Below are 21,153 nucleotides of genomic sequence, written 5' to 3'. Positions count from 1 at the left end.
GGTGGATCACCTGAGGTCAGGAGTTCGAGACCAGCCTGGCCAACATGGTGAAACCCTGTCTCTACCAAAAATACAAAAAATTAGCCAGGCCTGGTGGTGCGCGCCTGTAATCCCAGCTACTCAGGAGGATGAGACAGGAGAATCGCTTGAATCCGGGAGGTGGAGGTTGTAGTGAGCCAAGACTGTGCCACTGCACTCTACCCTGGGCAACAAGAGCGAAACTGTGTCTCAACAACAACAACAACAACAACAACAACAACAAAGTGTCTCATGTTTTGACATAAACTGGATCTGGATCTTAATTTCAGACAGAATTTTAGAGCTCAGAACAAAGAGTTAGATCCACCAGTCAAGTCTCTTCATTTCATCAAAGCTGGGACTAGGATTGAACTTTCCTGAGATCCAGTTCAGAGTTCCTTCCCCTTCAGTAAGGTCCAACCAACAAGAAATAAACATCAGATTATTTTCCCTTCCCCGTTCCCTCCTTGCCAAAATAAGTGTTTCAACATACCTGCTGGCAGTACGTGTCAAAAAACTTAAATGCATATTTGTATAGGAGACTGCCAAATGAAATTATACTCTGGTCTAGAGAGTGAGGAAAACTCTCAGCCAGCGACAGAATGGATGAACACATACCCTTAAGAACCTTGAGTGGGGAAGAGTAGAGAGAGAAAAGGAGCTATAAGAAGCAGTTAGTACACAAGCTAAGAGTTGCTTATCCTTTTGGAATGTCAGACCTCTCCTCCCTAACTCTCATTTTAACTTGAGAAATCTTAATCTTTGTTTTACACAGAATAATCCTTCACCATTCTGAGTTTTCTCTCAGCATCAATGGGATTCCACATTTGGATAATAATTGACCTTTAAGCTCAAAGAAGTTAAATTATAAGCCTATTAGTACGTTCCTATCTGCTTAATTTGGCATTGGAGGCCAGCTCTTCTAAATCCCAGTTTCCTCACGCAATCACACTACCCCCCCGAGGGATGCTCCACCTTGGTTATAATTTGAAGTTGGTCTATAAGATTCAATGCTAACTAAACTGATTTTTTTTTTTAAAGTTCAAGAAGAGAAGTGATCATGCTCTACCAATAACACAATATACATAGACATTAATGGACCCACAGTAAATAACCAGTTAATAAACATAGCTTCCTTACTGATACCACAATTTTAAAAAAAATCTTACATTTAGTACTCAGCTGGGTATAATGCTTTATTGGGGAAAATACAATGAAAAATTACATATGGTTTCTGCCCTCTAGAAAATTACAGCCCAAAACATATATCATTGGTGGAAATAAACACAGAAAGAACTGCAAGGTAAAATAATACAAACATTAAATCTATTCCTAAATATAAAATTTAAGACCCAATGAAGTATTCTCATTAGCTCCTAACCCAAACCCCAAACCACTGGCCCATCCAGTTTTCTAAGTTCTATACTATTAGTATCCTGAACATTCAGCCAGCAAAACACTATTCCCAGCTTATAAAATTCCAGTTTGAATAACTTACATTTCTAGAGGAATTATCACCTAAAGTCCACAGTTTTGAATGGTCAAAGAGTGATAGTTCAAGTAGGTTCATAATTACGTTTCTGCTAGTTTCTATAGGCGGGTCCTATTCCCTTCAAGGTTTTTATAAGCTACTTAGAATAGGATATGGAAGGTCAGTTTGGCAAAGTTGCAAACTGCATTGAGATAGACAATTAAAATAATTAATGCAAAAATAAAATTCAAAAATCTCAATGGGTTTGAACAATGGACTGAAATAAGATGAAATTTTACACAGGAGCTGTAAAGCTTTCCGTTTTAGATTAAAGATCAATAGTCTCTGACACTTACTAAGTAATGAACAGAGAATGTACTCTGGAGCAGCTGTTCTTGAATGCAGCCTGATCAAATCTTATTTCTTAGTACCTTTCAATATACTTCTTTGTCTGAGTATTGCTGCTATAGATGATGAAAAGCATCACCAGGTCAAAAATCTATTGTCAATAAATATGCAATAATAAAAAAAACAGTTAACAAATCAGTATATTTGCTTCAATGAAACAGCAGCTTTTCGCCCATTAAAACACAGAATGGATGATACTCATTTGTTCCGCATACTCCCTTGGGGTTATCCACACTTTTCACAAAATCCAGAAATATTTTTCAGAGCAATAAAGTGCCACAACTATTAACCACTGGTATCTCTTAAGAATACATTGCTATATACATGAAAGTGATATTACTACAGAAGTAACTTTGGACATCTTCACATTTATTAAAAGAAAGATTCAATCACTTGCCAACTCCAGTATGTATTTTCACTAATACTAGGAAAATTACTTTGTGAAAAGTTGGAAAGACTATAAATGCCCATCAATACGGGAAAGGTTCAATAAATTATAATGGAGTAATTTTAAATTTTGGAATATTACACAGTCATCAAAAAGAATAAGCCACGCTGGGCATGGTGGCTCATGCCTATAATCCCAGCACTTTGGGAGGCTGATGTGGGCATATCACCTGAGGTCAGGAGTTTGAGACCAGTCTGGCCAACATGGTGAAACCCCATTTCTACTAAAAATACACACACAAAAATTAGCTGGTCATGGTGGCAGGTGCCTGTAATCCCAGCTACTCAGAAGGCTGAGGCAGGTGAATCACTTGAACCCTGGGAGGCAGAGGTTGCAGTGAGCCGAGATAGTGCCATTGCACTCTAGCCTAGGTGACACAGCAAGACTCTGCCTAAAAAAGAATTTTTAATTACAAAACTGAAAAAAAAAGAATAAGCTAGACCAGAGGTCCCCAACCCCTGGACCACGGAGTCCATGGTCTGCTAGGAACCAAGCTGCACAGCAGGAGGTGAGTGGCAGTCAAGTGGTCATTACCACCTGAGATCCACCTCCTGTCAGAATAGCGGCTGCATTAGATTCTCATGGGAGTGTGAACCCTATTGTGAACTGCACATGCACAGGATCTAGGCTGCACATTCCTTACGAGATTTAAGTAGTGCCTGATGATCTAAGGTGGAACAGTGTCATCCTGAAATCATGCCCCAACATGGTCTGTGGAAAAACTGTCTTCCATGAAACCAATCCCTGGTGCCAAAAAGGTTAGGAACTGCTGAGACATACTATATTTTTTGACAGAGAAAGGACATTCCTGACATGAAGTGGAAAAAACAGCAACCTGCAAAAGGATAATCAGGCTAGGCATGGTGGCTCATGCCTATAATACCACTGCTTTGGGAGGCTGAGGAGGGAGGATCGTTGAGCCCAGGAGGTGGAGGCAACAGTGAGCTATGATTGTGCCACTGCACTCCAGCCTGGTGACAGAGTGAGACCCTGTCTCTTTAAACAACACCACCACCACCCATAATCATAGTTAAGATTCTGCTTTTGTAAAAGCGATATATAAACCTACATATGTGTAGGCGTAAGAGTATACCTGTACTTGTGCATAATTATAGCTTGTACATGAACAGGAAAATATTGGAAGGATGATTATCTCTGGAATGGGACAGAGAGTGGAGAAAAACTGTATTTTTTACATCTGTAGATTTCTTGTGAGTTTTTCTCCACAATTAGCTTGTTTACCTACATTTAAAAAAGAAAAATATGATGACTGGGTGTGGTGGCTCAAGCCTATAATCCCAGCACTTTGGGAGGTCCAAGCAGGAGGATCACTTGAAGCTAAAAATTTGAGACCAGCCTGGGAAACACACCAAGACCTCATCTCTATAAAAAATAAAAGAATTGGCTGGGTGTGGTGGCTCACACCTGTAATCCTAGCACTTTGAGAGGCCAAGGCAGGTGGATCACCTGAGGTCAGGAGTTCAAGACCTGCCTGGCCAACATGGCAAAATCCTGTCTCTACTAAAAATACAAAACTTAGCTGGGCATGGTGGCAGGCACCTATAATCCCAGCTACTAGGGAGGCTGAGGCAGGATAATTGCTTCAACCCAGGGGACAGAGGTTGCAGTGAGCTGAGATTGTGCCACTTCACTCCAGCCTGGGTGAAAGAGCAAAACTCTGTCTCAGAAAAAACAAAACAAAAAAAGAATTAGCAGGGCCTGGTGATGCTTGCCTGTAGTCCCAGCTACTCTGAAGATTGAGATGGGAGGATCACCTGAACCCAGGAGTTTGAGGCTGCAGTGAGCTATGGTGCTGCCACCGTACTCCAACTTGGGTGACAGAGCAAGACCTGGTCTCTTAAAACAAAACAAAACAAAGAGAAAACGTTGAGAGTATATTCAGGGCAACTTGAGTCTATGCTTCTAGGAAAACAAACAAACAAACAAAAAAGTTAAAAAGGCAAGCAGGGCCTTTTATCCAAGATGGCCGAATAGGAACAGCTCCGGTCTGCAGCTCCCAGTGTGATCGATGCAGAAGATGGGTGATTTCTGCATTTCCAACTGAGGTACCTGGTTCATCTCATTGGGACTGGTTGGACAGTGGGTGCAGCCCATAGAGGGTGAGCCTAAGCAGGGTGGGGCGTCACCTTACCCAGGAAGCACAAGGGGTCTGGAGATTTCCCTTTAATAGCCAAGGGAAGCCATGACAAACTGTACCTGGAATATCAGGCAACTCACACCCAAATACTGTGCTTTTCCCAACGTCTTAGCAACTGGCAGACAAAGAGCTTCTCTCCTGGGCCCAGCTTAGCAGGTCCCACGCCCATGGGCCTTGCTCACTGCTAGTACAGCAGTCTGAGATCAAACTGCAAGGCGGCAGCCAGGCTAGGGGAGGGGTGTCTGCTATTGCTGAGGCTTGAGTAGGTAAAGCGGCTGGGAAGCTTAAACTGGGTGGACCCCACCACAGCTGAGCAAGGCCTAGCCCTCTATAGTCTCAACCTCTGTGGGCAGTGCATAGCTGAACAAAAGGCAGCAGACAACTTCTGCAGACTTAAACATCCCTGTCTGACAGCTCTGAAGAGAGCAGTAGTTCTCCCAGCATGGCGTTTGAGTTCTGCGAATGGACAGACTGCCTCCTCAAGTGGGTCCCTGACCCCAGTGTAGCCTAACTGGGAGACACCTCCCAGAAGGGGCCAACAGACTCCTCATATAGCCTGGTGCCCATCTGGGATGAAGCTTCCAAAGGAAGGATCAGGCAGCAATATTTGCTGTTCTGCAATATTTGCTGTTGTGTAGCCTCCACTGGTGATACCCAAGCAAACAGGGTATGGAATGGACCTCCAGCAAACTCCAACAGACCTGCACCTGAGGGACCCGACTGTTAAAAGGAAAACTAACAAACAGAAAGGATCAACGTCAACAAAAAGGACATCTACACCAAAACCCCATTTGTAGGTCACCAATATCAAAGACCAAAGGTAGATAAAACCACAAAGATGGGGAGAAACCAGAGCAGAAAAGCTGAAAATTCTAAAAACCAGAGCGCCTCTTCTCCTCCAAAGGATTGCAGCTCCCCGCCAGCAACTGAACAAAGCTGGTTGGAGAATGACTTCGACGAGTTGACAGAAGTAGGCTTCAGAAGGTCAGTAATAACAAACTTCTCCTAGCTAAAGGAGATGTTTGAACCCATCCAAAGGAAGCTAAAAACCTTGAAAAACAGTTAGACAAATGGCTAACTAGAATAAACAGTGTGAAGAAGACCTTATATGATCTGATGGAGCTGAAAACCATGGCACGAGAACATGGTGACACATGCAAAAGCTTCAATAGCTGATGTGATTGAGTGCAAGAAAGGGTATCAGTGACTGAAGATCAAATTAATAAAATAAAGCGAGAAGAGAAGTTTAGAGAAAAAAAGAGTAAAAAGAAATGAACAAAGCCTTCAAGAAATATGGGACTATGTGAAAAGACCAAATCTACGTTTGATTGTTGTACCTGAAAGGAAAGTGACAGGGAGAATGAAACCAAGTTGGAAAACACTCTTCAGGATATTATCCAGGAGAACTTCCCCAACCTAGCAAGACAGGCCAACATTCAAATTCAGGAAATAGAGAGAACACCACAAAGATACTCCTCAAGAAGAACAACTCCAAGATGCCTAATTGTCAGATTTACCAAGGTTGAAATGAAGGAAAAAATGTTAAGGGCAGCCAGAGAGAAAGGTCGGGTTACCCACAAAGGGAAGCCCATCAGACTAACAGCGGATCTCTTGACAGAAACACTACAAACCAGAAGAGAGTGGGGACCAGTATTCAACATTCTTAAAGAAAAGAATTTTCAACCCAGAATTTCATATCCAGCCAAACTAAGCTTCATCAGTGAAGGAGAAATAAAATCCTTTACAGACAAGCAAATGCTAAGAGATTTTGTCACCATCAGGCCTGCTATACAAGAGCTCCTGAAGGAAACACTAAACATGGAAAGGAACAACTGGTACCAGCCACTGCAAAAACATGCCAAATTGTAAAGACCATCCATGCTATGAAGAAACTGCATCAATTAATGGGCAAAATAACCAGCTAACATCATAATGACAACATCGAATTCACACATAACAATATTAACTATAAATGTAAATGGGCTAAATGCCCCAATTAAAAGATACAGACAGGCAAATTGGATAGAGTCAAGACCGGGTGTGATTCCATCCTGCACAGCTGTTCTCTGTAGCAGTGTTCGTTTATCTCCGTCCACCTTCTCTCCCACCTAAGTGCGTGCCGCCACCTGATGGAAGATTTGATGGACATGGACATAAGCCCCATGAGGCCCCAGAACTATCTTTTCAGTTGTGAACTAAAGGCTGACAAAGACGATCACTTTAAGGTGGATAATGATGAAAATGAGCACCAGTTATCTTTAAGAATGGTCAGTTTAGGGGCTGGTGCAAAGGATGAATTGCTCATTGTTGAAACAGAGGCAATGAATTACGAAGGCAGTCCAATTAAAGTAACACTGGCAACTTTGAAAATGTCTGTACAGCCAATGGTTTCCCTTGGGGGCTTTGAAATAACACCACCAGTGGACTTAAGGTTGAAGTGTGGTTCGGGGCCAGTGCATATTAGTGGACAGCACTTAGTAGCTGTGGAGGAAGATTCAGAGTCAGAAGATGAAGAGGAGGAGGACGTGAAACTCTTAAGTATATCTGGAAAGCAGTCTGCCCCTGGAGGTGGTAGCAAGATTCCACAGAAAAGAGTAAAACTTGCTGCTGATAAAGATGATGATGATGATGAAGATGACGATGATGATGATTTTGATGATGAGGAAGCTGAAGAAAAAGCCCCAGTGAAGAAATCTATACAAGATACTCCAGCCAAAAATCCACAAAAGTCAAATCAGAATGGAAAAGACTCAAAAACATCATCAACACCAAGATCAAAAGGACAAGAATCCTTCAAAAAACAGGAAAAAACTCCTAAAACACCAAAGGAACCAGTTCCGTAGAAGACATTAAAGCAAAAATGCAAGCAAGTATAGAAAAAGTGCATTGAACAGCTCTGGGCACTACATGTAAATTAAGCCCAAAGATGAGGAGAAAGGAAAAGGAGAGACAAATATAGTCCATACTGAGTGTCATCAACAATCCAGACTGAAGTCTTCTATTTAAATCTCAATCCCCTTTTCTGATTTGCCACCCATGCCTCTTCAGGCTGGAAACAATCTCACTCTTGGTTCCCTAAAGCACTTTCTTCTGACTGCTGTGATACAGTGAAGCTTGCCCTTTGCTTTCTATTACTTGTGCATTTGCCTCACCTCTGACAATGTTTTAAATCACCTTTGTATCTCCTCAGCTGCTCAATAAATATTTGAATGAATAAAAAAAAAAAAAGTCACGACCCATCAGTGTGCTGTATTCAGGAGACCCATCTCACATGCAGAGACACACACTGGCTCAAAATAAAAGGATGGAGGAAGATCTACCAAGCAAATGGAAAACAAAACAAAACAAAAAAGCAGGAGTGGCAATTCTAGTCTCTGATAAAACAGACTTTAAACCAACAAAGATCAAAAGAGACACAGAAGGCCATTACATAATGGTAAAGGGATCAATCAACAAGAAGAGCTAACTATCCTAGATATATATGCACCCAATACAGGAGCACCCAGATTCATAAAGCAAGTCCTTAGAGACCTACAAAGAGACTTTGACTCCTACACAATAAGAATGGGAAACTTTAACACCCCACTGTCAATATTAGACAGATCAATGAGACAAAAGGTTAACAAGGATATCCAGGACCTGAACTCAGCTCTGCACCAAGCAGACCTAATAGACATCTACAGAACTCTCTATCCCAAAAATCAACAGAATATACATTCTTCTCAGCACCACATAGCACTTATTCTAAAATTGACCACATAATTGGTAGTAAAACACTCCTCAGCAAATGTAAAAGAACATAAACCACAACAAACTGTCTCTCAGACCACAGTGCAATCAAATTAGAACTCAGGATTAAGAAACTCACTCAAAACCACACAACTACATGGAAACTGAACAACCTGCTCCTGAATTACTACTGGGTAAATAACAAAATGAAGGCAGAAATAAAGATGTTCCTTGACACCAATGAGAACAAAAACACAACATACCAGAATCTCTGGGACACATTTAAAGCAGTGTGTAGAGGAAAATTTATAGCACTAAATGCCCACAAGAAAAGTCAGGAAAGGTCTAAAATCAACACCCTAATATCACAATTAAAAGAACTAGAGAAGCAAGAGCAAACAAATTCAAAAGCTAGCAGAAGGCAAGAAATAACTAACATCAGGGAAGAACTAAAGGAGATAGAGACACAAAAAACCCTTCAAAAAATCAATGAATCCAGGAGCTGGATTTTTGAAAAGATGAACAAAATTGATAGACTGCTAGTGAGACTAATAAAGAAGAAAAGAGAGAAGAATCAAGTAGACCCAATAAAAAAATAATAAAGGGGATATCACCACTGATCATACAGAAATACAAACTACCATCAGAGAATACTATAAACACCTCTAGGCAAATAAACTAGAAAATGTAGAAGAAATGGATAAATTCCTGGACACATATACCCTCTCAAGAATAAACCAGGAAGAAGTTGAATCTCTGAATAGACCAATAGCAGGCTCTAAAATTGAGGCAATAATTAATAGCCTACCAACCAAAAAAAAGTCCAGGACCAGAAGGATTCACAGCTGAATTCTACCAGGGGTACAAAGAGGAGCTGCTACCATTCCTTCTGAAACTATTCCAATCAATAGAAAAAGATGGAATCCTCCCTAACTCATTTTATAAGGCCAGCGTCATCCTGATACCAAATCCTAGCAGAGACACACACAAAAAAAGAGAATTTTAGACCAATATCCCTGATGAACATTGATGCAAAAATCCTCAGTAAAATACTGGCAAACCAAATCCAGCAGCACATCTAAAAGCTTACCCACCACGATCAAGTCAGCTTCATCCCTGGGATGGAAGGCTGGTTCAACACACGCAAATCAATAAACGTAATCCATCAGATAAACAGAACCAATGACAAAAACTGCATGATTATCCCAATAGATGCGGAAAAGGCCTTTGACAAAATTCAGCAGCCCTTCATGCTAAAAATGCTCAATAAACTAGGTATTGATGGGACGTATCTCAAAATAATAAGAGCTATTTATGACAAACCCACAGCCAATATCATACTGAATGGGCAAAAACTGGAAGCATTCCCTTTGAAAACCAGCACAAGACAGGGATGCCCTCTCTCACCACTCCTATTCAACATAGTGTTGGAGGTTCTGACCAGGGCAATTAGGCAAGAGAAAGAAAAAAAGGTATTCAATTAGAAAAAGAGGAAGTCAAATTGTCCCTGTTTGCAGATGACATGATTGTATATTTAGAAAACCCCATCATCTCAGCCCAAAATCTCCTTAAGCTGATAAGCAACTTCAGCAAAGTCTCAGGATACAAAATCAATGTGCAAAAATCACAAGCATTCCTATATACCAATAACAGACAAAGCCAAATCATGAGTGAACTCCCATTCAAAATTGCTACAAAGAGAATAAAATACCTAGGAATCCAACTTACAAGGGATGTGAAGGACCTCTTCAAGGAGAACTACAAACCACTGCTCAACAAAATAAAAGAGGACACAAACAAATGGAAGAACATTCCATGCTCATGGATACGAAGAATCAATATCATGAAAATGGTCATACTGCCCAAGGTAATTTATAGACTCAATGCCATCCCCATCGAGCTACCTATTACTTTCTTCACAGAATTGGAAAAAACTACTTTAAAGTTCATATGGAACCAAACAAGAGCCCACATTGCCAAGAAAATCCTAAACAAAAAGAACAAATCTGGAGGCATCACGCTACCTGACTTCAAACTATACTACAAGTCTACAGTAACCAAAACAGCATGGTACTGGTACCAAAACAGAGATATAGACCAATGGAACAGAACAGAACCCTCAGAAATAACGCCACACGTCTACAACCATCTGATCTTTGACAAACCTGACAAAAACAAGAAATGGGGAAAGGAGTCCCTATTTAATAAATAGTGCTGGGAAAACTGGCTAGCCATATGTAGAAAGCTGAAATTGGATCCCTTCCTTACACCTTATACAAAAATTAATTCAAGATGGATTAAAGACTTAAATGTTAGACCTAAAACCATAAAAACCCTAGAAGAAAACCTAGGCAATACCATTCAGGACATAGGCATGGGCAATGACTTCATGACTGAAATACCAAAAGCAATGGCAACAAAAGTCTAAATAGACAAACAGGATCTAATTAAACCAAAGAGCTTCTGCACGGCAAAAGAAACTACCATCAGAGTGAACAGGCAACCTACAGAATGGGAGAAAATTTTTACAATCTACCCATCTGACAAAGGGCTAATACCCAGAATCTACAAAGAACTCAAACAAATTCACAAGAAAAAATCAAACAACCCCATCAAAAAATAGGCAAAGGATATGAACAGACACTCCTCAAAAGAAGACACTTATGCAGCTAACCACATGAAAAAATGCTCAACATCACTGGTCATCAGGGAAATGCAAATCAAAACCACAATGAGATACCATCTCACACCAGTTAGAACGTCAATCATTAAAAAAGTCAGGAAACAACAGATGCTGGAGAGGATGTGGAGAAATACGAACGCTTTTACACTGTTGGTGGAAGTGTAAATTAGTTCAACCATTGCAGAAGACAGTGTGGCGATTCCTCAAGGATCTAGAACTAGAAATACCATTTGACCCAGAGATCCCATTACTGGGTATATACCCAAAAGATTATAAATAATGCTACTATAAAGACACATGCACATGTATGTTTATTGCGGCACTATTCACAATAGCAAAGACTTGGAACCAACCCAAATGTCCATCAGTGATAGACTGGATTAAGAAAATGTGGCACATATACACCATGGAATACTATGCAGCCATAAAAAAGGATAAGTTCATGTCCTTTGGAAGGACATGGATGAAGCTGGAATCCACCATTCTGAGCAAACTATCACAAGGACAGAAAACCAAACACCACATGTTCTCACTCATAGGCTGGAACTGAACAATGAGAATACTAGGACACAGGACAGGGAACATTACACATCGGAGCCTGCCAGGGGGCAGGGGCTGGGGAAGGGATAGAATTAGGAGAAATATCTAACATAAATGATGAGTTGATGGGTGCAGCAAACCAACATGGCACATGTATACCTATGTATCAAACCAGCACATTGTGCACATGTACTCTAGAACTTACAGTATAATAATAATAAAAAAGGTATATTCCTTTTATTCTGGGAATTCTCTTTAAAAAATAGATCACAGACCAGACCTTTTTCTAGTGCTTTCAAGAAGCATTCAAGTTTTCATATTTTCCAAGAAGCTAATTGGTCAATTCAACTTATCTTTGTAACCATAAATTTTATATGGTCATATTTATCAACATTCTCTAACATAATTTTTTTCTTTTATATTTTATAGAAATTATTTTCTTAGTCTGTGTTTGCATAAATATTCACCTGTGGTTTTCTCTTGTCAAAAAAAAAACAAAAACAAAAAGGCAAGCAGGACACAAAAGAAAAAAAAAAAACAAATTTTACTACTTCTCTTAACTGAATGCCCTACCCCTAGAACACCAAAATTGAGAGTCATTAGACTAGAATACAGTCATTAAAGATAGCAATGAAGACAATGAAGAAGTACATGGAGAAGAAAAAATGTTAAGAGAAAAAAGAATACAAATTATATTTATACAATGATTACGAATATGTAAAAATAGGTATGCAGGTAGCCAAGGTGGTAAATTTATGTTTATCCAAAACCAAAAACAGTGTGTTGGAGTATTTTGATATTTTTCACCATAAAAAATTACGAATTTTCATCGCTTTATTTGGCATCATGAAAGCTTTTAAGATAGTCATCCAAAAATTGGCTAACACAACAAAAATCCCACAAAACAGATTCCAACCAAAGAAAAATCTTTAAAGGCAACCAATCAGCACCTAAGGTACTCAATCATCTGGCTTTTTATTTTTTGAGATGGAGTCTTGCACTGTCGCCCAGGCTGGAGTGCAGTGGTGCATGCCACTAGGCCAGGCTTTTTTTTTTTTTTTTTTTTTTTTTGTATTTTTAGTAGAGACGGGTTTTTGCTACATTGGCCAGGCTGGTCTCAAACTCCTGACCTCAGACAATCCGCCTGCCTCAGCCTCCCAAAATGCTGGGATTATAGGCATGAGCCACTGTGCCCGGCCAATCATCAGGCTTTTTGATGGAAGATATTTCTAGAATTAATAGAGACATAAGATCAGTACCATTGCCTTGACAGTGGACAGACTGATTTACTCCAGTCAGGTCTACATGGGCAAAGTAAAATAAAACATGGAATGCCATTATCTTGACAGTGGTGCTGGGTGGAAGGAAGGGCAATTAGGCAGATACAGGGACCTGAGACTCAGGTGGTTATTTTCTTCATCTCATCGGTGGGGACTTGGCTTCTTTGACTGCATCTTGATATGCTTGGTTACACTGTTAGTATTTCCCCTTATGGATACTGTAGACTTATTTTATAGCCAGAGTGAGTAGGGGCAGGATATCTGGCCAGTCGCCCCCTCAGATTATCTTCCCCAGACAGCTAATGTTTATTAGAGCAACTAGAGAAGAGAAGAAAAGAGTGACTGGAAGGAGGGGAAAGAAAGAAAGCGGGAAGGCAAGCTAGCCAACGTCATTACTTTTACATCTGCAATACTGAAAATGCATAGTACATGAACATTACCTTGTGTTCAGACACTGAGGCAGTGTTTTCAATTGCCTGAAAAAACAAGAGACAGTCACAAAAACATTACGACACATCAGTGAAACACGTTTCACCTTACTCAGCATGCCCTGTTATATCATCCAAGAGCCAATGTGTCCATATGGCAGCCATCAGCTATCATTTCCACTTGAATGACTTTTGAGATTTTTTTTTCAATCTACCTCAGTTATACATCTGTCACTAATTGCCACTCATTTCCTCCTTGATAATCAAAGTTCCAAAGATCCCACCTTAATCCAGGCTTCTGAAATGGTTTTCTCATATCTAATAGCTGACTTTATTACATCAAAGAGGAGAATAACACAGCTCTGATGCTGCTTTCTTGATTTCCTGAGGAACTACAAGTAGCAGAGAGGAAAAAAAATTACTCTTACCTACCAGAAAAGAACTTACAAGATCTGAGTTCCTGCTTAGTAGCCATGTACCCCTGGAGGAAATGACAACCTCACATATAAGATGGCTAATAAACTTGCACTGTAGTCTGTCTGGGATTGATCTGAATGGCTAAGAAAACATATAAACACATACATACTCACACACATATATGTAATTTGAAACACTGTACAATACTAGATGTAAATGTCATAATAGTACCATTATTTGTAGTTGTAAGTATTAAGCTCTAACTCTGACTTTGGGATGTCAGAAAATTGTGACATCCTGTGTGAGAAAAAGGTGGCAATTATCCATGAGCTCTTTACCTTGCTCGTCCTTTACTTTTCAACTTTACTTGGGAAGCCTGCAACCGTGATGGCAAAACACAATGTTGCAGATCCAACTTCTCCCGAAGCTCAGAAATTACCTGCAGAAAGTAAATATTAGCTATGGTTTTCTGTTCATTCCTAGTGGGTAGGTACAGCCCAGTCTCTCAGCCATGACAATCTCCTGAAAGACTGAGGAAGAAAAAATTTTAAACGTTGGACAAGACATTCTGAAAAATAGCGTTGATTAGAATAGCTAATGCAATGTCATAGAATGTCAGACCCAAAATTTCACAATTCTGTGAGGTACTACACAGAAAGAGTTAAATGTAACTTATAGCAGCTTATATAGAGTAATGAATCTGTTGAATAGCTCCATTCTCTTCGCTGAATGCTATCTGGGTTAGTCAGTATTCTCGGTTAGTCAGGGGACAGAGAAGAGCAATTGGGATTTATTAATTTAAGTCCCTTTATCTAGGTGTGATGGGAATGAAGAATGAACTTATTGTCACAGGTAAATCCTCCAATCTAATAGATGACAACTTATCCATCACTGGCGAACCTAAAAATTAAAAGCACAAAAACTTAATACATTTTCATATTGATATACCTCAACTTGTACTGAACTGTTAGGTAAAATTAGAAAAAAATCACTTCTCTCACTCAATTTTCCCACTTGTAATTTAGGAAAAAAAAAACCTCTATATTTTTCCCCAAATTACCATCTTTTAATTGTTCATACCACAGCTTCATCAAAAACAGACAGACAATAAATGTGAAACAGAGCTATTATCTTACATTTAGAGCCTAAATTCTCAATTGGCTATAGTAAGGCAGAAAAAGTATTATTCCTATGGGAAGTAGGTACAATTCAGACAATATAGAAGATTTCCACTCAAAACTTACTGCTTAAAAACAGACCTGTGAATCTATCATAGAATAGCATCTGAAACTCATTGAGAAAAATAAAAAAAGAGAGATATCAAATATGATTCACTATGGTTTCAAAATGAAATATTCATTACACAAGATTTCTCCCAAGACAACAACTAGCACCTGTTCCGGGAGGTTGGAAAGTGGGCTCTGCTTCTGGAAAGCTGAGTCTTTCCTACCTTCAATAGGAAGTTTGGGTCAAGGCGGAGGCTGGAGGATTGGGACAGTGAGTGAAGTATTCTCTATCAGTAGGTCACTGTGAATGGTAGAAAAACAAAAAAGTTGTGTAATGGTTTGAACACAGCTGGGCAGACAATGACTTGTTTATAGTACGTTTCTTTAAAAATTGTTTTGACTGCAAAAAATAATACATATTATAATAACGGCCGAGAATCTTCCAAACTAATGACAGACAACAGTCCAATGACAGAAAACTCTTAAAAGAAGCTGGGGAGTGGGTGAGAGAACACCTAACTATAGGGGAACAAGGATAAAATTATAGCTGATATCTTTTTTTTTTTTTTTTTTTTTTTTTTTTTGAGGCAGAGTCTGCACTCTGTTGCCCAGGCTGGAGTGCAGTGGTGCGATCTCGGCTCACTGCAAGCTCCGCCTCCCGGGTTTGCGCCATTCTCCTGCCTCAGCCTCCCGAGTAGCTGGGACTACAGGCACCCGCCACTGCGCCCAGCTAATTTTTTGTATTTTAGTAGAGACGGGGTTTCACCGTGTTAGCCAGGATGGTCTCGATCTCCTGACCTCGTGATCCGCCAAAGTGCAGGGATTACAGGCATGAGCCACTGCGCCCGGCCTATAGCTGATATCTTGTCAGAAATTAGGCAAACAAGAAGAAAGTGGAGTGAGGAATTTAAAGTGTTAAAAGAAAGCAACTCCAAAAGAAATCTAAATAGATGGAGAGACTGATATACCATCTTTATGGATTAGAAGACCCAATATAGTAAAGAAGTCAATTCTCTTCATATTTGTCTATAGATTTAACATTATTGCAGTAAAAATCCCAGAGGGATTATTGATAATATATACAAGCTGATTCTTTTTTTTTTTAAAGGGAGGGGGGAGAGGCTGAAGCAAGAGGATCACTTGAGCCCTGGAATTCGAGATTGCTGTGAGCTACGATCGCACCTCTGAATTCTAGTCTAAGCAACAGAGCAAGACCTCATCTCTAAAAAAATAAAATGAATAAAAAATTATAACATCATTAAAAATAAAATGAAATATGGGAAAGGCAAAGGAACGCGAATACAAAACAATTTTGAAAAATAATAAAATAGAAGCAATACCAATTTTAAGACTACTGAATTTTAAGACATTATAAATCTCCATTAATCTAGACGGTGTAGTACTGGTTGGGGGACAGAAATATAAATCAATGGAACAGAATAGAGAGTCCAGAAACACACCCACACAAAATATGACCAATTGCTTTCTCACAAAGGTATGAAGGCAATTCAATGGAGAATGATAAACTTTTCAATAAATGGTGCTGGAAAAATTATCCATTTGCAAAAAAAATGAGCCTCAACCTAAACTGCACAACCTATATTACAACCTAAACTACACAGCCTGTATTACAACCTAAACTACACAGCCTGTATTACAACCTAAACTACACAGCCTGTATTACAACCTAAACTACACAGCCTGTATTACAACCTGAACTACACAGCCTCTATGACAACCTAAACTGCACAACTTCTATTACAACCTAAACTGCACAACCTCTATTACAACCTAAACTGCACAACCTGTATTACAACCTAAACTATACAGCCTATACAAAAATTAATTCAAAATGGATCATAGGTTTGTTTGCAAAACCTAAAATTATAGTTTTAAGAACATATGGGAGAAAAACTTTTGTGATCTACAGTTAGGCAGGGAGTGCATGGAGATGACACAAAAAGCATGGTCATTAGCAGGAAAATTTATCTCCCATTGATAAATTGGACCTAATGAAAATTAAAAATGCATGTTTGCTCTGTGACAGACATTGTCAAGAGAATGAAAATATTGGCTACAGAGTGGGAGAAAGTATCTGTAAACAACATATCTGCCAAAGAATTGGTATCAAGAATAAAAAACTCCCAAAACTCAACATCAAGAAAACAAACAATCCTGACTGACAACAACAAAACGAGCAAAAGATTTGAACAGATACTTCACCAAGGTGAATATACAGCCAGCCAATAAGCACACGAAAAGATGTTCGACATTAGCAACTGTTAAGGAAATGCAAGTTAAAGCCACCATGAGATTCCACCTATTAGAATGGCTAAAATAACTGACAAAGGCAAATACTGGGGAGGCTGCAGGGCAACTAGAAGGCTCAGCTACTGCTGCTGGAAATGCCAAATGGTCAGCCATGCCAGAAAGCAGTTCGCTGGTTTCTTATAAAATTAAATATGTGCCAAATGGTCCCGCACCCAAATCCTAGATATTTACCCTCAAGAAATGAAATCTTATGTTTATTAAAAAAATCATCTGGTGGCCAGGCACGAGGCTCACGCCTGTAATCCCAGCACTTTGGGAGGCTGAGGTGGGTAGATCATGAGGTCAGGAGTTCGAGACCAGCTTGACCAACATGATGAAACCCCATCTCTACTAAAAATACAAAAATTTGCCGGGTGTGGTGGCACACGCCTGTAATCCCAGCTACTCAGGAGGCTGAGGCAAGAGAATCGCTTGAACCCGGAAGGCAGAGGTTGCAGAGAGCTGAGATCGTGCAACTACACTCCAGCCTGGGTGACAGAGCGAGACTCTGTATCAGAAAAAAAATAATAATAAAAATTATTTGGCCGGGCATGGTGGTTCGTCTGTAATCCCAACACTTTGGGAGGCCAAGGTGGGCGGATCACTTGAGGTCAGGAGTTTGAGACGAGCCTGGCTAACATGGTGAAACCCCATCTCTACTACTAAAAAAAAAAAAAAAAAAAGTACAAAAATTAGCCGGGTGTGGTGGCACATGCCTGTCGTCCAAGGTACTCTACTCAGGAGGCTGAGGCAGGAGAATTGCTTGAATTCGGGAGGCAGAGGTTGCAGTGAGCCAAACTGCACTCCAGCCTGGGCAACAGAGCAAGACTCTATCTCAAAAAACAAAAAACAAAACAAACAAATAAAATCCATGAATGTTTATAGCGGCCCTATTCGTAACCACCAAAAATTGGAAACAACCCAAATGTCCTTCAGCAAGTGAAGAGATAGACAAACTGGTACAGCAATCCAATCGAAAACTATGCAGCAATAAAAAGGAATAAACTATTGATGCATGCAGCAACTTAAATAAATCTCAAAAGCGTTATGTTGAATGACAAAAGCCAGACTCAAAAGGTTACATATTCTATGACATTCCACAAAGGACAGAACTATAGTGACAAGATCAACGGTTGCCTGGGGTTGGGGCATGGGAGGGAGGATGGGACTACAAAAGGATAACACAGGGAGGTTTGGGGGAAGGGGGGTGAAGGAATTCTTTTATACCCTGATTGTAGTGGTATTCACATGAATCTACATGTATTAAAATTCACAGAACTATATACATCAACAGAAAGTCTATCTTGCTACATAATTTAAAAGCAAAAATGATATTACAATAATGGTACTTCTCTCATAGGACTTCAGTGTTTCATAAATAGAAGCTACTAACAGAGAGGTGTCTAGGGTGTTTTCCAATGCCAACCAACAATTCTCCAATTCTCCATACACTAGCTGAGTATTCTACAATTTAATTCAATTCTGATGCTAACTACTTGGAGTTAGCATAGACCCCTCAGGTTAAGGGCTCAGTCTCACAAAACTGCACCTCCCCAACTTTAGATGCCAATTGCAAATAGTGGGTCTCCAGGTTATCCACTTTTCTGTCTAATTTGGCTACAAATCAAAGGCTCCCATGACCCTCTCCTCCAGCTTAATATTTTGCAATAACATCTCACAGAACTCAAGGAAACAACACTTACCAGCAAGATGAAGAGGTACACAGGGCAATGTATGAGAAAGGAATGTGAGGCTTACATGCCCTCTCCTGGCACACCACCCTTCCAGCATCTTGATGTGTTTGCCAACCTAGAAGCTCATCAAATCTGTTGTTTAAGAGTTTTTAGAGAGCATATCTCCAGCCCCACCTCCTTGCAGCAGTGAATTCTAAATTCGATCTTTTTGACCTCAAACCAACTTTTTGGATATTAGGGCCTCTGGAAGTCCAAGAGAGACATATTAAGCTTATTTGGTATGTTAAATCACACAAGTAGCCAGGCACAGTGGCTCACAGCTGTAATCCCAGCATTTTGGGAGGCCGAGGTGGGTGGATGACTTGGGGTCAGGAGTTTGAGACCAGACTGACCAACATGCTGAAACCCAATCTCTACTAAAAATACAAAAATTAGCCAGGTGTGGTGGTGCACATCTGTAATCCAAACTATGGGGGGAGGTTGAGTCAGGAGAATTGCTTGCACCTGGGAGGCAGAGGTTGCAGTGAGCTAAGATTGTGCCACTGCACTCTAGCCTGGGTGAGAGAGCAAGACTCTGTCTCAAAAAAAAAAAAAAAAAAATGCTGTTTAACTTTCTCTGGGTTTTATTTATATATGTGTGCTATTAATACATGTTTCAAAGTTGTTTAAGATTCCTAAAATTCTGAAATGTCTTAGTATTTGTCATCAGGAATAATTCTGATTATTATGCTTACTTGCAGTATGCCACAAAAACAATCAAATTTCCTTGACAATTGTGTCTTTAACCATGAATGTTGTCTTTCCTATCCACAATTACTGTTTTACTTTGATTCTCCTCAAAAAGTGGTTTATGATCGGCTACAGTCCAAAATGTGCTTCTTTTTAAAAAATCATAGAAAAGGCTCTGCCACAGACTTTTAAATGCAGATTTCTGATAACTTTAGCTGTCATACCAAAAGACTAGGAAAGAACTTCCAGGACTCTAACTAAAAGGCTGATGTGTTTATAAAGATTACTAACTCAACATCAAGCAGAACAAGGTTAATTACATTGAACTAAACTAATAAAAACTAAACTTATTTTTTCACAGCCTTTTTTAAAAAAACATTGCTAATCCTTTTAATATTTTGTTTTCAGAGTCAAAAAACTTTTTGTTTTAGCTATTCATAGCCTATAACAAATTGGGTAAAGTATACTTTTGTCAGCAAAATTTAAAATAGTTATCTTTCTCTTTACCTGGTTTATTTGGAATTTAGAAACTATTTGTGAGTATTCTTAATTTATGACAATATAGTTATTTATATAAGTTCAGTAAGAATCTGTTTTCTTTTGTAACATGACACAATTAGAGACACTGGTTATGTTACCAAGGCTTTGACTGGAATGATCTATTTTCAGATATGACCAGACTATGTTGAGGAATTGACATTGACTTTACAGAGTCAATAAAAAGCCCCTTGAAAAGATTGGCCTAGGTCAGGCATGATGGCTCACACCTGTAATCCTAGCACTTTGAAAGGCCAAAACGGGAGGATCACTTGAGGTCAAGTGTTCAAGATCAGCCTGGGCAACATGGCAAGACCTTGTCTCTACAAAAAAAAAAAAAAAAAAAAAAAAGCCAGGAGTGGTGGCAAACATGTTTAGTCCCACCTACTTCAGAGATTGAGGCGGAGAAATGCTTGAGCCTAGGAGTTCAAGGCTATAGTGAGCTATGATCACCACTGCACTCAGCCTGTACAACAGAGGGAGGCCCTGTCTCAAACAAACAAACAAACAAAAGATTGGCCTGGTATCTTGTCTCCATAGTTTCTTTACAAGGTTCCTGACTTGTGGTAAGTAAAGAATGTCACTTCCTAACAGGTCCAGGAAGCTCAAGATATTTTGGGACCCCAAAAAGAGAAGAATTCACCCAGGTGAAAGGTTTCATGGGTAAGTGGCAACTATCTGAGCTGGTGGCATGAGGGTAAGAAGACTTTACCAAGACAGTTGTAGGTAAAGGAAGGCAGATTTATTAGAGAAAGTTTGAAAGTACATTGCAAGGGAGCAACAGGCAGAATCAACAAGCGAGAAGCTGACTGCAAGGAAACAAAGACTTGCTGGAGATTTTATAGGATGGTTCTTTGCTGTGTACTGAAAAGGGCTTTGTGCAGTATTGATAACACCAAGGTTACAGTGAGCTAACTTGCAGGTGTCTGGTGATAAGTTGGGCACAGGAGGGCTACGTGTCCTGGACCACAAAGAAAGGCAGACTCATAGCTTATCTGCTTTCTCTCTTTGCTTTCCCATGCTCCCAACAGCCTAACTCCTTTTCCCTAATTAGGACTTCCCAAAAGGGTTACATAT

At 39.7% G+C, this 21,153-nt stretch overlaps 2 protein-coding genes across 2 annotated transcripts in view; one reads left to right on the top strand and one right to left on the bottom strand.

The window, feature by feature from the left end:
• The window catches only part of LOC723158 (Fanconi anemia group D2 protein), a 28,470-nt gene extending 14,449 nt beyond the window's left edge, over positions 1–14,021 (bottom strand). Inside the window, exons 1-5 of the mRNA XM_028843496.2 lie at positions 13,919–14,021; positions 13,448–13,555; positions 13,176–13,211; positions 1,846–1,988; positions 512–646 (exon numbers count right to left, since the gene is read on the bottom strand). Coding sequence (XP_028699329.2) covers positions 512–634 — 123 coding nt within the window. The 5' untranslated portion in view covers positions 635–646; positions 1,846–1,988; positions 13,176–13,211; positions 13,448–13,555; positions 13,919–14,021. The remainder of the gene's footprint in view (positions 1–511; positions 647–1,845; positions 1,989–13,175; positions 13,212–13,447; positions 13,556–13,918) is intronic.
• LOC114676394 (nucleophosmin-like) lies at positions 6,633–7,731 on the top strand. The gene is made up of 2 exons (XM_028844462.2): positions 6,633–7,192; positions 7,280–7,731. Exons 1-2 carry the CDS (start codon positions 6,633–6,635, stop codon positions 7,344–7,346), a joined length of 627 nt encoding a protein of 208 aa, XP_028700295.1. The 3' UTR covers positions 7,347–7,731.
• Positions 14,022–21,153: the final 7,132 nt, after the last annotated feature.

The sequence above is a fragment of the Macaca mulatta genome, chromosome 2 (genome assembly GCF_049350105.2).
Source record: "Macaca mulatta isolate MMU2019108-1 chromosome 2, T2T-MMU8v2.0, whole genome shotgun sequence".
Lineage (NCBI taxonomy): Eukaryota > Metazoa > Chordata > Mammalia > Primates > Cercopithecidae > Macaca > Macaca mulatta.
The sequence above is the reverse complement of the archived record's forward strand: the minus strand, read 5'-3'. Positions and strand labels throughout refer to the sequence as shown.

Bases quoted from the DNA above. Each gene is read 5' to 3' on its own strand.
- LOC114676394 (XM_028844462.2), top strand. From the start codon at position 6,633: ATGGAAGATTTGATGGACATGGACATAAGCCCCATGAGGCCCCAGAAC. The intron at 7,193-7,279 runs GAAATCTATACA...AACACCAAGATC, and splicing joins GAAGAAAAAGCCCCAGTGAA to AAAAGGACAAGAATCCTTCA.